This window comes from Takifugu rubripes, chromosome 1 (assembly GCF_901000725.2).
Source record: "Takifugu rubripes chromosome 1, fTakRub1.2, whole genome shotgun sequence".
In the NCBI taxonomy this organism is placed as follows: Eukaryota; Metazoa; Chordata; class Actinopteri; order Tetraodontiformes; family Tetraodontidae; genus Takifugu; species Takifugu rubripes.
Genome location: NC_042285.1, coordinates 11776554 through 11791779, shown reverse-complemented (window position 1 = coordinate 11791779; position 15226 = coordinate 11776554). Strand labels below are relative to the sequence as shown.

General features: G+C 43.5%; 2 protein-coding genes across 3 annotated transcripts; both read right to left on the bottom strand.

Annotated features, from left to right (window-relative positions):
* Positions 1–1371: 1371 nt before the first annotated feature.
* Positions 1372–3215, bottom strand: crp1 (C-reactive protein 1). The gene is made up of 3 exons (XM_011603524.2): positions 3084–3215; positions 2895–2973; positions 1372–2634 (listed from the first exon to the last, which is right to left on the bottom strand). The coding sequence occupies exons 1-3, from the start codon at positions 3084–3086 to the stop codon at positions 2024–2026; spliced, it is 693 nt and encodes a 230-aa protein (XP_011601826.1). The 5' UTR covers positions 3087–3215; the 3' UTR covers positions 1372–2023.
* Positions 3216–3513: 298 nt separating this feature from the next.
* On the bottom strand, positions 3514–8203 carry stub1 (STIP1 homology and U-Box containing protein 1). 2 transcript variants are annotated; one of them, XM_003961299.3, is made up of 8 exons: positions 8047–8203; positions 7138–7358; positions 6843–7041; positions 6417–6582; positions 6253–6328; positions 6107–6163; positions 5349–5465; positions 3514–5084 (listed from the first exon to the last, which is right to left on the bottom strand). In XM_003961299.3, exons 2-8 carry the CDS (start codon positions 7249–7251, stop codon positions 4959–4961), a joined length of 855 nt encoding a protein of 284 aa, XP_003961348.1. In that variant the 5' UTR covers positions 7252–7358; positions 8047–8203; the 3' UTR covers positions 3514–4958. The 2 variants fall into 2 exon arrangements, with proteins under 2 accessions (XP_003961348.1, XP_011601837.1); XM_011603535.2 differs by having other exon boundaries at positions 7138–7353; positions 8047–8194.
* Positions 8204–15226: the final 7023 nt, after the last annotated feature.

Genomic DNA, 15226 nt, shown 5'->3' with positions numbered 1-15226 from the left:
CTACGAGCAGGACGGGGAGCCCTGCAACTGTGTCAGTCAACACATGCAGCGCTAGCACACGGAGGGAATAATCATCCACTCTGCCGAGTGTCCCAGCCACTCAGGCTCCATCCTTCGTTAGCAGACGGCCCCCACAAGATAATGTCAACATCAGCTTTATATGTTTAAAAGATCCCTAAAATGGTTGCAGCATCAAAAGTGTTTATGAAGGGTTAGACTTCCTCTTAGGCAGAGATGAGAAAAGGATATGACAGGCTGCCTGCACGTGTGTGTGTGTGTGTGTGTGTGTGTGTGTGTGTGTGTGTGTGTGTGTGTGTGTGTGTGTGTGTGTGTGTGTGTGTGTGTCTGTACCAGAAGGCCAAGAAGCCGGGCTTGGGCAGATGGTCCACAAAGGTGTTACCACACAGTGAGTGGGCACTGCGATTGATGCATTGCAACATCCAAGAAGGTGGAACATTTGGCTGCTGACCCGCAGTCAGAACTCATTGGCCCGGCCTCGTCCTTACGGAGCTGCTGCGAGAGAGACGAGGGTTGAGTCGGTCGGAATAAACACACACGCGCAACGTAGCACTTTCCCACCCTCAAGGGAGCCTGCATCAGCTGCACGCTGCAAACTTCTCCCTCATCTCTGCAAGGAGGTCAGGGTGGTGGTGGTGTGTGGGGGGGGGGAGGATGAGCGAGAGCGCACGGAAACACTGGAAGTCAGGGTTACTGTGTTACACTTGGATGGAGAAGCTTTGACCTTGAGCTTCTTCTGAGGGGGCTTGTTAGTGAAGCGGCTCCATATGACTCACTGCAGGAAACGTGTAACAATTCATCTCAACCCAGTCAAGTCAGGTTTTGTGTCATGGTTCTCTTCATCCGCGCACCAGCTCCACGAGGATGTCGGATATCGACGCTGAATCTTTCATCTCCAATTGTCTTCTTGTAGTTTCATGTCCTGCTGTGAAATTCCTTAAGCTGTATTTCTTTTTACTTAACGGTTTTTGCACAGTTACAGCAGCACAATTATTCCTGTAAAGCCACAATGAATTGTTTTATGAAAGAAAATCTTGACTATTCTTTGTGAATTATCATAGCCGTTATTATTACTATTATTTTTGCATTATTTTGATACTTGATTACTTTAAAATATATATAAAACTAACTGACTTAAGAAAGTTATTCTAAACACCTCACAGTGGAAAATATTTATAATTGTCATTTTTATATATTATTTCAAGTGTAAAAAATAAAATAATTAAGTTAAACAGTTAATTTCTTTGTAGGCAGACTAACTGTAATCACCTGAAACTATTGGACAATTAACATGAGAGCAAACCTTATAAAACATGACTAAATGGGTTAATAAAGAAAATGAAGGTGAAGAAGTTCACAAATGAAATATTCTTTTTAATTACTAACATTATTAGTCATGCACATGACAAAAAAAGTTTTATTTCAGACCCAAAAGCGCTCTTACATCAGCAGAAACATGGAAAATTCATGAGTGAGTATACGCTAACCGAGGGCAACGCCACAGCGATGGCTTTTAAACATGATATAAATGCTGTTTATCTCTGCGCAGCTCAAATGTTAAAGAAGAAAAAGCCTCTTTGTTTCCACATTTATCAACAATAAGATGGCGGATGTCAGCTGACCAAACGAGATGAGAATCAGAAAGATGTTTCACTCTTTTTAGGCTGCATTGCAGTTGCAATAAGAATTAACAACCGTTTATTTGCCGAACACTGTGATCACCTTCTGTGGCCCTCATAAGCAAATAAAGGTCAATTAATAAAAATCGCTTTATTGGGAACTGGCGGAGAGCGCCGCTCTGTGGACATATCTGGTAACACCTTTGCTCGAGCCCTCGGAGGTAAACCCCTGAAGCTGAGTTACTGGCTTTGTTTTTGCCAGAACTATTTCATCAGACTTGAGCAGACAAAGCCGCCAAAGACAAAAACACCGAGCGAGACTGAAGCGAATAAAAACACCGACCGGTCCAGATCTCCACCCTCTCTGCCTTTGACTCCGCAGGGAGTCAGTCGTCGTCCACCACCATCACGTTCCCGTTGAGCTCATACTGGATGGTGGCCCAGTCAAAGATGTTGCCCTTGGGGATCTTATGACCGTAGTTCCAGGCCTGGATCATGCTCCTGGAGAGAACGTAGTCCCACATGTTCAGATCCGTCACCTCTCCCACAAAGCTCTGCGTGGCCTCCAAACCCCCGAGATGTTTGTCCGGGTCTTGCCCCAGGAGGATGCTGCCATTGGGACGGATCGTGTGCCCGGGTTTGTAGACCTGGTAGGTGCTGCGTTTCCCATCGACCCAGAAGGCAGCGAGGCCGGTGCGAGATTCCCAAGTCAGGCAGAGGTTGGTGCGGAAAGTGGTGAGAGGAGGCAGGTGAAAGAAGGCGCCATCGCCGCTGAGATAGAAGGAGACTCGTCCATCTTTTTCTCGCCACACGTTCAGCTCATCGTAGTCGGCGGTGCGGTAGGCGAAGAGAATAATCTGCCGCTCCTCTGGCAGCTCAGTGGCCACACGCATGCAGAGCGTGAAGGCCTTCAAGGCCATTTCCTTCTGAGGGATCAGGGCCACGAAGCTGAAGTCCGTCTCATAGGGAAAGATCAGGACCTTGTCCGGCAGACCCACTGGCCAACACAAGCAGACAGAGTTAGATCAGCAGCTGTCCACATGCTGGCCATTTTAGGACAAACAATGACCAGTTTCAGGACATCTGCTTTGCTCAGGTTTCTGTGTGAAGTCTGGCTGAATTATCTACAGTAGTTGCTGCATTCGGATGCTTAAAAATCAATGAAATTCCTCATTCCACAAAACTCAACCATAGCTGTTGCACACAGTCTGGTTCATTCTGTCTTTGGGGTAAATGTTAGGGTGCATTTAAACCTACCTTGGGTGGCTGAAGAGAGAGCCAGAGACCATCCACAGACCCCCAACAGAAGTAGCTCAAAGCTGACATTGCTGACTCTCTGCAAACACAGACACACATTTGTCTCTGATGGCAGCAGGTTAAATATCAGGACAGGACACCAGGACACCAGGACACCAGGACATCAGGACGGGAACGAGCTTTTCTTACCATATTGCTGCCCTTTTGTGCGCCGGTTCTGCTGCCGACTCCGTCCCACTCGCCAATGTTCTGTTTCAGCTCCTCGTCCCTCCTTGTACCGACCAGGACGGCAGCTGAGGGTCAGCGCTGACAAAAGGCTCAGTGTGAGGGCTGGCTGACACTGAGCACAACACACACCTTCTCTTGTGTCTGTGACGCACCGACCAGAAAACAGTAGCTCTCCATCTTTAATCATCGGGTTGATTTTCCATCTTGGGATCATTTTGAGATGTACTGACCAACAGATGGGCCTTTTGTCCTGATCGCTACCTTAAATACCTCCGAATCAAACAGAATAAATCACAATATGACGATTGGTTTTATCCCTGATGACGTCATAATACTGGGACTCACTTTCAGTTGTGTATTTTATGTATATAGAAAAAAAAGGACAAACAACTTCAAGGTTCATGGTTTAATCAGGACAAACAAAAAGTGAATAATGTTATCAACATATCTACATTTCGTACAGTTTCATAACCTCTATGACTTTTTTTTTTCCCAAAGAAAAAATAAGAACCTTGACTTTGTTGAGAAATAAAATCTGAGGACACACAAGCAAATTATTTACAGTCTGCACTCTGACACAAACCACTGACAGGCTGATTTCATCACAGACGCACAGTCAGGAGCTGGAAACTGAGAAACGACAGCAGACCAGCAGCGAGCGAGCTGGACTGAGGTACCGGTGGAGAAGATGGTCAACGCTTTTCCAGCACGCAGAGAGAGGATGAGTTTGTACGAGGGAACGTTCCTCCGAACCCCCGGTAACAGGACACAGCTTGCACTTGTTTTCATGCGGATCAGCCCTCATAACAGCGGCGCTGTCAGAGAAAGTGGATCAAGACAACAGCATTCTCTTGCACAAGTGCAGGGGAGAAAAAAGAAAAGTAACATCACTTCATGCGTTACGGCAGCGTCCATGGTGACGGCAACAGGAAAAAAACCCAGCTTGGATTGCCTTTAACAACACTTCTAAATGTTCAGTTTATATCCAGCAAAACGGATTTTCTTTGCCTGGAAAATCTGCTTCTATTTTATTTTATTATTTTTTTTATTATTTATTTTCCATTAAAGACTATGTTAACATAACATTGTTGTAATAAGACACCTTTTGAATTACTGTAGGCCAGCCTAAACCTAAAGAATCAATAATGCATACATTCAACTTAGCGGAACTGTCCGTTGTGGTGTTTGTTAAAAGGGGAGGGGGGGGGGGGGGGGGACTACGGTGAAGTGAAAATGGTCAACTACAGCGCCTCCTACAGGCAGAGAAGAGAGCACGTTTTTACATTTGCAGTAAATAAGTTTGGATACAAACTGAGCAAAGGTTGTTTTCTGTATTTATAAATGACCAGGAAAATATATGAAGCAAGTATCAATCACTCTAATATTTAAGTAAATGGAGAGTGAAAACAGCTAAAAAATACTGGACTAAGATTACATGCTGATCCTTTAATGGTTGTATTTTAGGTGACTTTTAAGATATAAAACACTGGCGTGAAATGCTGATGCTTTTCAGCAACTGTGGCACTGAGTGGGCAGAGGAGCAGGAGTGACCTCAGAATGTTTCGACTCATTTTGAATGAAGTGTGCAAACGCATGGCAAAATCCAAACAAAGGGGGGGTTTAAAGGGAGCGGCTTGAATGTCGAGTGTCCGCAGTCAGGAGCGGGACGTTTACAGCAAAGATCAAATGTAGTGGCGAGAGAGGCCTGTGACACGTGGCTCCCCCGGCAGTCCTTTTCACACAGCACACAAATCCACATGAAGTTCTCTTAATTGTCATCTTTTTCCCCCCCAGGCTTTGGGTCGATGGGGTTGGGGACAGGGAGTGGGGTTCTCTTCAGTAGTCCTCCACCCAGCCGTTCTCCTGTATAAAGGCATCGATCACTTCCTTCATGGCCAGGTTCGGGATCAACTGGTCCTGGGTCAGTGGACTCCTGGTGACTGGGTCAAAATGGCCTACCCGCTGCAACCAAACAGAAAAATTCAGTCAAATTCACTAGATGACATCAGCTGCTGTTGTTTCTAGGAGTATTATTTATTCGGCGCCGGTGAAGACAACAGAACCAGGTTTTTACGTGCTGATTTGTCTGGTTCAATACAATTCATTCAATAGTAGAGCTGAAAGTAACTAAGTCCCATATCTGTAGTACTTGTTACAATATGGCTGCTCAAATTATGGGATTAACGATAACTAAGTAAAGGATACTACGGGAGAGCCTGATTTTACCTGCAGGTGCTCCTCGATGTCCTTGCGATCATATGTGATACCACTGGGTGTGATGCAGGGTTCTCTCATCAACTCAAAGCTGATTTTCCCACACAGATAATCTGGAATCTCACGTTTCTGAAGAAACAAAACACCCTTAACCACACTGGCGTCACGGGAAAATGCTCAAGTCTGGTTTATTTCCTTTTGGTAGTGTTTGAAGCTGCTCTCTGGAACATTTCTACTGTATCACACATTTTAAAAAAAGAGTCTCTTCCATCAGGTCATTCTAATTCTGGCTAGATCTGTATCTTCTCCCACAGACCAAACCAACTGCCAGCAGGAGCTATTTTAACAAATAATGAAAACTCTAAAGAAAAATGACTGTATTTAGTGAACCAGGAGTAATTACTGGCAAACAAATCCCGAGTTCCATAGAAAGTGTCCTTTGGTCTTGGAAATAACAACTTCCAGTCTTTAGAAATTCAGAAATGCTCCTCACACCGGCCAGATTAGAGGGTCTAAAACATGTGAGTGTAAGATTTATGCTGAAATGCTTCTTGGGACTCTTTCTCTTGTTGCTATGTGAACAACAAATTGCTGTTGTGAGGCAGGTGTGGACTATGGTCAAAAGCACGTCCGTGTTGAGCAGCCTGCCAGTTTTTTGCTTTTATAAATTAAATTAGGTAAATTCCTGATGCATGCTGGGATGATGAGAGCAAAGACTGAATCTGTGAAGAAACAATGACAATAACGTGAGAGAAGTGATTCATACTCACTTTTCTCTTCTCGTCCACCTGTGAGAACAGTTCGTCCATGTCCTTTAGGTACTTGTCCTACATACGTTCATAAAGGGGGAGGTATGAATATGCCACTGTTGTCTCCACTGATTACACTAAACAAACTGGCGCATTCAGAAACATACGTGTCTGGAGGAAATCTTTCCAGCATCACCTCCATTTTGATTGTCATCTTGTTTTTCTTTGTGTTCCTCCAGTTCTCTGTGCGAGTAAAGATGACAACATGATTTGTGCACCAGCTGATGTTTATATACGGTAACCTGTGCTGGACCTCCTGCGGCGGCCTCACCTTTCCTTCTCGGCCAGGATAAGTTTGGTCAGGTAAGCATGTAGCTCGTTCTCTTGGTTGATGCGCTTATCTTCGATGCTATTCCAACGTTTCTTCTTGGCAATGCGCAAAGCGCTGGGGATGTCATCTCCAAAGTTCAGCCTCTGCTCTTTTGCCAGATTATAAGCTGAAAACAAAAGCAGCAGCACCGGTTTAACGCACGGCACTAAAGCCAAAAGGCACACAAAAGACAAACTCTGCTTTAAGGCTTGATGAAGAATACTGTTATTTCAGTCAAGCAAACACTAATTAAGATGGCACGAGTGTTGGCATTAAAACTCCGACATCATTGACAGCCAAAAAGGGATTCAGCATTATGACAAGAGAGTAAACCACCAGAAAACCAGGTCCGTTGTAGTTTTGCAAGGATTCCCCATCTTTTCTGACCTTTCTGCAGATTGCCGATGGCCTCATCAAAGTTCTCCAGTTCAAGGTGACACTGGCCCAAGAAAAAGTGGGCCTTGACCGACTGGCTGTCCAGCTCCAGTGCATGCTTGCAATCTGCCAGAGCCTTGTCATGCTGCTGCAGCTTCACATGGCATAAAGCCCTGTTAGTGTAGTACACTGCCACCAATGGGTTACGGTTCTGGGAGACAGGACATGACACAATAAATATAAACAAATCAAAGCAATCAAAAAGTACTGGTTACGTGAGAAAGACTCGGATATTAGTTGCACTTACAATAGCTTTACTGTAGCATGTAGCAGCCTCCTGGTACTTGCGGCAGAGGAAGAGCCGGTTTCCCTGCTCCTTCAGCTCCTGTGCAGTGGAACTCTTCTCCGGGCTGCCGGCCATCTTCTCCACCGGCTCCGCGGGGCCCGCCTCGGCCTGCTTCCCAATCCTGTTCCCCGTCTCTTCGGCTGGCTAACCGACAGGCTCAAAATTGCCCTGTCCCTCCTGGTCTGGAGAAACAGGTCTTTTCATTTAAGTCTGCCCAGTTTATGACTGTGTGCATTCACTGCAATGCACCAGTAAATTACATGCCGCCCTCAATGCCATCGCCGGGATGATTAGATTAGACCGCTGACAATTGTGATGTTGCTCCACAATGGAGGTTTATTTATCCCGGTGACAGACGGTCAGAGAACGAAACAGACCAGCGTGCTCGCTCGGTAAATGGGTAAACTCAACCCAAGACAATACCAGTGAAAGGTAGAAAAGACCAGAAATGACATATAACCATGGGCTTAATACATCGCTTGAGATGCTGTTACTGTTAAGGCAGACAAAATAGAAGCTGATTATGTTAATATTAACAATACAATGTTTTATATTAGCAAGCTCGCTAAACTAGCACAAAGGCTAAGACTTGAGAATGTTTCCGAACAATTCCTAGCAATACTTTGTCACAAATTAGATCACACTGCATGCGACTGGGCAATACTGGTTACGTGTGTCCTTTGTCTATAAAATGTGTTTCGCTGTTTATTTAACACATTTAGGTGGATGCCTGTTTTTCGACAAGCTCTTAAAACAGACGTTTGCTGATGCTAGGTTAGCATGTTAGCTCTACAGCTTCTTTATTGTTTTTTTTGCAACTCACGTTTTAGTTACCCTTTATTTTACACACAAGCGGCTTTCAGTACTTACGTGGTTTAGGAAATCTTACATCCAGATAAGCCAGGGTTAATATTATTTAATGTAAAATTTGAATCGCCATTTTTTCCCCTGCACCTGAGTTAACATGACAATTTGTTGTTATATTGACGTCAGACACGTCCGCGGCGACGGAAGCCGAAAGGACGTTCTTTCCCTCGACAGAGTCCGTATCGCAGTTTTCTAGGTTTTAAAAGGTCTGTGGGTTACAAATCAGTTAAATTAGTTAAAGATGGCGTTTACAACTTCTAATAAATCATTTCCAACCTCAGTCCAACTAATATCTGAATTTAAAATATGCAATTTTTAAGACTCAGAATCAGCTTTAGTGGCTGTATTGTATTTGCAAAAACAAAACGGGTTATGTGCATGTTTCATACAACAGTGAGATATTTAGTGTGAAGGTAGGAAAAAACATCCACTATATTTAACAGTTTATGGTGTTAACACAATAAACTAACAGTAGGTGGCGCATGAACCAACACAAGAGCTACTGCTATTACTACTACTACATACTAGAACTAATCACAATACTAATAGTAATCAAGATAAAGTTTAAATGAAATATATACTGTGACAAAGCAAACTTTAAATACACATTTCTAGGTTCCCATGACTTCATGGTGTTGATCTTGATATTTATCCTATAATGCGCATGTTGGTTCTGATTCTTTTTATATGCAGAACTATGATCAGGAATTTAGCATGAATTATTCCAGCTATCCCACCCATGGAGAATGAGCCACACACAGACCAATCTACAGATAAAATATAAAGACGAGACAAGAACATTGAAGTGTATCCATAGAGGAATTAGGGCGGCTGTGCCTGTGGAGAGGGTCACTTTTCTCCCTGCCTGCTGTGAATATCTTAGACTGCGATGAAGATTAGGGGACATCCCCTGAGCAAACATGCTGATAAATGTCTGAAGGGGATCACTGAGCTGAAGACCCACAAGGGCTGTGTCCCCAGCTGTGTTTACCCATCTCTACCAGTGTCACCCCATCATCCCCCAGAACACCCACCAACTGAACCCATTTTTGAAGAAGATGAACTTCAGACACAAACCTTTTCCATTTATCTGACCTTTGGCAGATCTGATCAACAGGTGCAAATTTAGGGTCATTTCTAGGTAAAACAATTGATCATCATTAAAAACGACCGATTAGACCACATACTTCAATCATATCGGCGTAAAACCCATACTTGTTCTTGATTCATGCATCTGCACAAATTTCTGGTAGGATCAAAAAACAGAGAGGAACTGGAGGGATTATTCGACAGCTGGATTACAAACAAGACATTTCCAGATTATGATGTTGCATGTGAATACATTTGAACTGGCCCCAACCCCCAACACACACACACACACACACAAACACACACACACAGCTCTCATCCCCTCCAGTATCCCAGCCATCACCCCCACCCGCCCCATCAAACCAAACTGCTGCTCATCGCACCGGTTGGCTGAGCTTTTTGTCACCTTGGCAACGGCACCAGGAAGTTGCCCAGCTCTGCTGGCACGGCTGAAAAGCTGCCACTTCCTGATTGATTCTGATCTTTCTCTGGTTCTGTGTAGTCGTTTTCCCATTTGGCAGCAATCGTCTATTCGGCGCCAAACCGTATGAAAGGAGAGAGAAAAGGGCGACCACACTCTCCTAAGCTTTAAGGGAAACCTCAAGTTCAAATAGATAAAACAAAAGGTGTATTTATCCCCAGGGGTGGCCCTTTGTTGTGTGGGTTTTGCTCGTTTTGGGGAGGACAATTCTCATAGACTTGCTGCAGTTGGTTCAAGTGGTTGTGAATGTAACATGTGCACGATGGAAAAGAATACTGTCAGTGTCCTCAACTGGAAAATGGAAACGCGGGAAGTTGTTGTCATGTTAATGTTGCTCTGTTTATCTGTGAAAGCCTTTTAAAATTCCACCTAGAGGCTTGTTTGTACCTGATTTTCACAGCATTCTTTATGTGCTGGGCTGGAACCGGCCTTCAAAACCATAACGTCACCAACACTGGTCAGGGATTTATAAAAAAAAGGCCTCTCTAGTCATAAACCACAGCTTAACACACGAAGTTGTGTTTGTTTTTGCACATAGAGGAAACCCACTGAAAGACAATACCTGGTATTTATGAAAGAAGAGTTAAAAAGCCGGAGACATTCAGGAGACAAAGGTCAGACACATGTCCAACCCAAGGACGATGTCTGTTATTTTTACATGAATATACCAGAAGAACATAAAAGCTGGCAGTGAAGAGAAGAGGTGCTCACGTTTAAAAGTCTGAAAAGTTAACAAACACAAACCCTATTTACATTTCAAACTTGGGTTTAAAGCCCACTGTATGCAAACTAATATTTATCTTGTCTCTTTGCTGGAAGTCTTAAAACCCTTCAGTAAACTGACATCAAACAGTTTGAAACTTGTGGCGTTAGTCCAAAAATGTTTTATACCCTGGGGGGGTTTACAGCACACCCCACTTCCCAAAACACACACACACACACACACACACACACACACACACACACACGCACGCACAGCATGGATTGATGTGTGACGGCTGGGGGTGGATGCGGCTGCTGAGGAGTTTTCTTAAGTGGGGGGCGTTCACAAAAGAGTTTTTGGAGGGAAATCAAAACTTTCTGTGTTCAGGCATTTCAGGGACGGAGAGGGAAATCCATCCATTTCTCTTTGAGCACGTTTATTTCAAGAAGTTAACCATTAATGTAACTGACAGCTGACTCCAGATGGCAGCAATATTTGTTTACTGATTGTTATTAATGACCAAATTGAGGGTTTTTCTGTTGTAACAGCATTGTTTTAGTTTAAGCGGATCACATTACCAACTCAAAAGCAGCCGTTCTGCTGAAGCTCATGAAATTGATTGAGAATGACTGATCAGTCTGTGTTTCTGCTTAGAAAATCAATGAGGATCTTCTCAGGAGCAGCCTTAACCAGCAGGGGCACAAGGGACTTATCTTCCCTCCCTACAGCTTGATGCTTCATTCCCCCGTTCACCCCCGAATGTCCCCTAAGGTCATCCTCTCCAGGGTTACCGAACCCCACCCAGTCCCAGCCCCCACCCTCCAATACAATCCAAAAGAACTAAAGCAGACATAATGAGCTATGGGCTAATTGTGTGTGTGTGTGTGTGTGTGTGTGTGTGTGTGTGTGTGTGTGCGTGCGTGCGTGCGTGCGTGTGTGTGTGTGTGTGTGTGTGTGTGTGTGTGTGTGTGTGTGTGTGTGTGTGTGTGTGTTTTAAAGATAGACAGAGCAGGATAGAGAGTCCTCAGGGCATAACAGAGAAAAAAAATCTTGTTAAGTTTGATTGACGGTGCAGAACATTTTAACATCTCCAACCAGGTCATAATGATTCACAGAGTGACAGCGTTTTTACCTTCCTTCAGTCGCTGCCTGTTTGTCGGTCTCGCTGCCTTCAGGTGGTGTCCCAGAATTTCCTAGCATTCATTTCTTGGATTTTGGATTTTCACGTCTGTCAAACACCTTCTGCTGATCTGAATAGACATATTGGTTTATTCAATTGATTGACAGTCAAATTCACTGACTGCATTAATATTCATTAGTATTCAGTAAACGCAACATTGCATCTATACTTCATCGCCTCTGTGGAGAAATAAATGTTGTCCACAGTCGCAGTTCTCCTGCAGACTGAGCCTGAACAGGAGCTCCTCCAGGGTTTCTCTGGATGTGGTGGCTTTCTTTTCTTCCTGGACCTTTACAAGCCTTCCAGGACCTGCTGAGGAGAACCATCCACACGGCATGATGATGCCACCACAGCGATCGATGGTGGAGATGGGATGTTTGTGCTGATTTGCTCAGTCACACAGCAGTCGTAGGTGTCTTGGTGACCTCCCTTTATTGGCAGGAGCTGCTCAGAGATCTCCTTTTGCATTGTGACGTCTAATTCCCAATTAAAACCTTTTTCAGAGCTGTAGTCTACATTTTACCATGATAACATATAAAAGGTAGTTTTAAAATCACCCAGGAGATTTTTGAAGGTCATGTTAGAGTGAACTAACACTATTAGTAATAAGCCCTTCCTAAATTTATAACAAGACATTATTTATGGCCTTATATATCAATTTAGAAAGTGGAGAGGAATTAAATATCTAATGTATTTAATGAATGTACTTTCTGTAGATCATTCAGAAATTTACAGAAATGGCTTTTCTCTTTAGAGACAATAAGATTTGATGAAAGGGAGGTGTTTTAGTTGGGATATACTTTTTAGAACTATTTAACAATAATATTTGCATCAGTTCTTTATTAGTTAAATACAATATGAGGAGTGTAGGCTCAAGCTAAAATTTGTTAGTGCTGTTTTTCAGAATAGATCAAATAGCTCCTTTATCTTCTGCAACAACCTGGTGATTTGTTTCCAAGTAAAGTTGCTGAAAGGAATGTTTGTGCTGAAAGTGTGAAGTCTGCAGTTCCCACAATGGGCGGTCATCAGATCAGTGCGCTGGGATGGACAAATGACCTGTAACAAAACACCAGACCCTGAAGGAGGGGAGGGGTTACCATGGTCCGAGGCTGGGGAGGTCAGAGGTTGATTTTTTTGAGAACCGCTCAATCGAAGCGCCATCAAATCCCATCGTTGTGTGATTTCTTAGGAATTCCATCAGATGAAGGTTACATGCTATAAATGCACTCGATGCTCTGTAGAGACTGAAGTTCCTGCACAGTTAATGTCTTTCTCTCAGCACAAACAGCCTGTGGAAGCATTCACTCATCTTTAAATGATGCAGGAGACACAGGAATGTAATCAAACCTTTTTCTATGTAGCCTGCCTCAAATTAAGGACTTCTGGGTGCATTTGACCTAGTAGGGTTTCACAGATGTATTTCAAAACTTGAAATATCCTCTAAAGCAAATTTCTAAAGCTAAATATGAATAAGAGAGCCTCAGATTTGGAGTTTTGGTTTGTAATTCCTCAACGCCTGTTAGCTCATGTGTAAACTATGTCATCTCTGGGGCGTCCTGTCCTCAGCTTTGTTTTCCTACGCCTGCCGTCCAAATTTCCATCACAAATGTCTCACCCTGACTGACCCCCTGCTTTCTGTCTGAAGAGGCCCTGATTAGCCCCCCATACATGTGCAGATAGGCCCAAAATCCTTAAATTGGAACTATGCATGAATGTGCATAAAAGTGAGTCCTCATGCATATGTGTGCATGCATGAATGTGTCAGAGCAATCAAGGAGTATCCTAAACGCTCCGGCAAAGTCTCCTTTTCTTGGCTTTTGGCCATTTTTTCGCTGGTTTGCAGGACGACACGGTTCGCTGCCACCACCTCTAAAGACTCAGACTGTCAGACTCTGCCTCTCCTCTGTTTTGTTTGGTTTCGGTCCTGAGGTCACATCAAGCAAATAAAGTCACTGACATAGAGTTGTGAGATGAATATGTGTATAAATGTTGCGCATCCTGTTTGCTAAAAATGCTAATTATAGTAGCACTTCACGTCGAGCATTAGTTCCAGATGTAAACAGCTCAGTTAAACTGAATTCGATAGAGCAGACCTCGTCACACCTGTCGTATGCATTCACATCCACCTGTTATTATGAGGACATCCAGACTTACACAGCAGCGCACCCCAAGGGACAGGTGATATGATACCCCTGAAGTCAGAGGTGAGGGGGGGTTGGGCTTTCTTTACTCAACAACGGACGCAGCATGTTTTGGCGGTCCCCTGAAGCATTTCCCCCTCCCCTGTTTGTAACAAAGACCACCACTTTTGCAACAGATTCGCTCATTTTTAAAAGGAATATTTGGACTGATGTTCGCGCCAGCGTAGACACAAACGTGCTGAGGGGGCAAAGGGGATCCGGCTTGGTTTTGAAGAAATGAGATGAAAGGGGGCTCGTGGACATTAGTCCAGGTCACCAGGAAGTCTGAATGGCATTGATGAAAGATGGCAAGAGATAAAGAATGCCAGGTATTTGGATTTAGCGCCCAATTATAGGTCCTATTCAGAGTTTGATTGTAAACTGCAAGCATAATGTGAAGACTCCTGGATTATTGTTGAATGATCATCCAGTTACTACTTAATTTGGTTATTTTTAAACTCTCTTTAAATACACACCCCCATTATTTAGCTTGAATGGGATTTTTAAAACAAAAGATAAGTCAAAACTGTCTTTGGCTGGAAACTTCACAGCATCCAGCTTTGAATTAACACCAAATAATTAACTTTGGCATTTGGGACCTAATACAGTCAGGTGAGCAGTTTCCAGATCTGCACGGAAACAAGTGAGGTTAACGACGATTTCTAAGATTTGATGTGTAATGGGATATCCAGAAATGGACCCCTGCCAGTCTCATTACTTCGCTGAGTGAGCAGGATGTTCAGAAGGTCTGAGGTAGGAACAAGGAGTTTTTTTGTGTGTGGGAGGGTTGCAGAGGGGTGGGGGTTGAAATTATTGGCATGTGTCTATTGTGTGAGCGGACCATTGTGCAGCCTGGGTTTAAAGTTTAAAGTCTCCATGTGTGTCCGTGAGTGCATGTTTATGTGCAAGGCAGGCTAATTATATTAGCATGGAGGAGGAGGACATCAAGAGCAGCCAGGCTAATGTGACATAAATAATACATTCAAGTATTGTTTTTAAGATTAAACCCTTCATCACAACATGACGGTGGTACTAATCTTCTAACTTTTTGGGAAAAAAAAGCGACTACCAAACTTTTCAATCCATAGATTCCATCAGTTTACCTTTAAATACTGAATTAGCAGGAGACGTGTATGCAGATGTATCTGTGAGTACGCATTCATGCTATTGTGAAAACACTTTTATTTAATGAGAGTTAAAATGTCAAAGATGTTAAAGAATGTTAAACATTAAGGACAAAGAAAACAGAAAGCTACGAGGCTGCGAGTTTGTGAATCCTATTAATGGAGATTTGGTTGTTTCTTTAAAGCTAAAATGGAGGTGTTTTTGGTGGATCAGATGAGCGCCCAGCTGTGTCCACTAATGCACCACAACTCCAATTGATTACTTTGATTGAAGGCTACTTCTCAAAACACTAAACGTGTGAAAGGTCAATCGCGATCTGTCTTGGCCGCCAAAATTATGCATTTGCCTTGACCGCCAAAATATCGCCCCTTTGTGCTCCGTCTCATTGTATCCAAATAGGGGTATTCAAATGTGGATGTGGTCGA

Bases quoted from the DNA above. Each gene is read 5' to 3' on its own strand.
- crp1 (XM_011603524.2), bottom strand. The intron at 2,635-2,894 runs GTAGGTTTAAAT...TGTGTTGGCCAG, and splicing joins TCTCTCTTCAGCCACCCAAG to TGGGTCTGCCGGACAAGGTC.
- stub1 (XM_003961299.3), bottom strand. From the start codon at position 7,251: ATGGCCGGCAGCCCGGAGAAGAGTTCCACTGCACAGGAGCTGAAGGAG. The intron at 7,042-7,137 runs GTAAGTGCAACT...CCTGTCTCCCAG, and splicing joins CATGCTACAGTAAAGCTATT to AACCGTAACCCATTGGTGGC. The intron at 6,329-6,416 runs GTGAGGCCGCCG...TTACTCGCACAG, and splicing joins ATCCTGGCCGAGAAGGAAAG to AGAACTGGAGGAACACAAAG.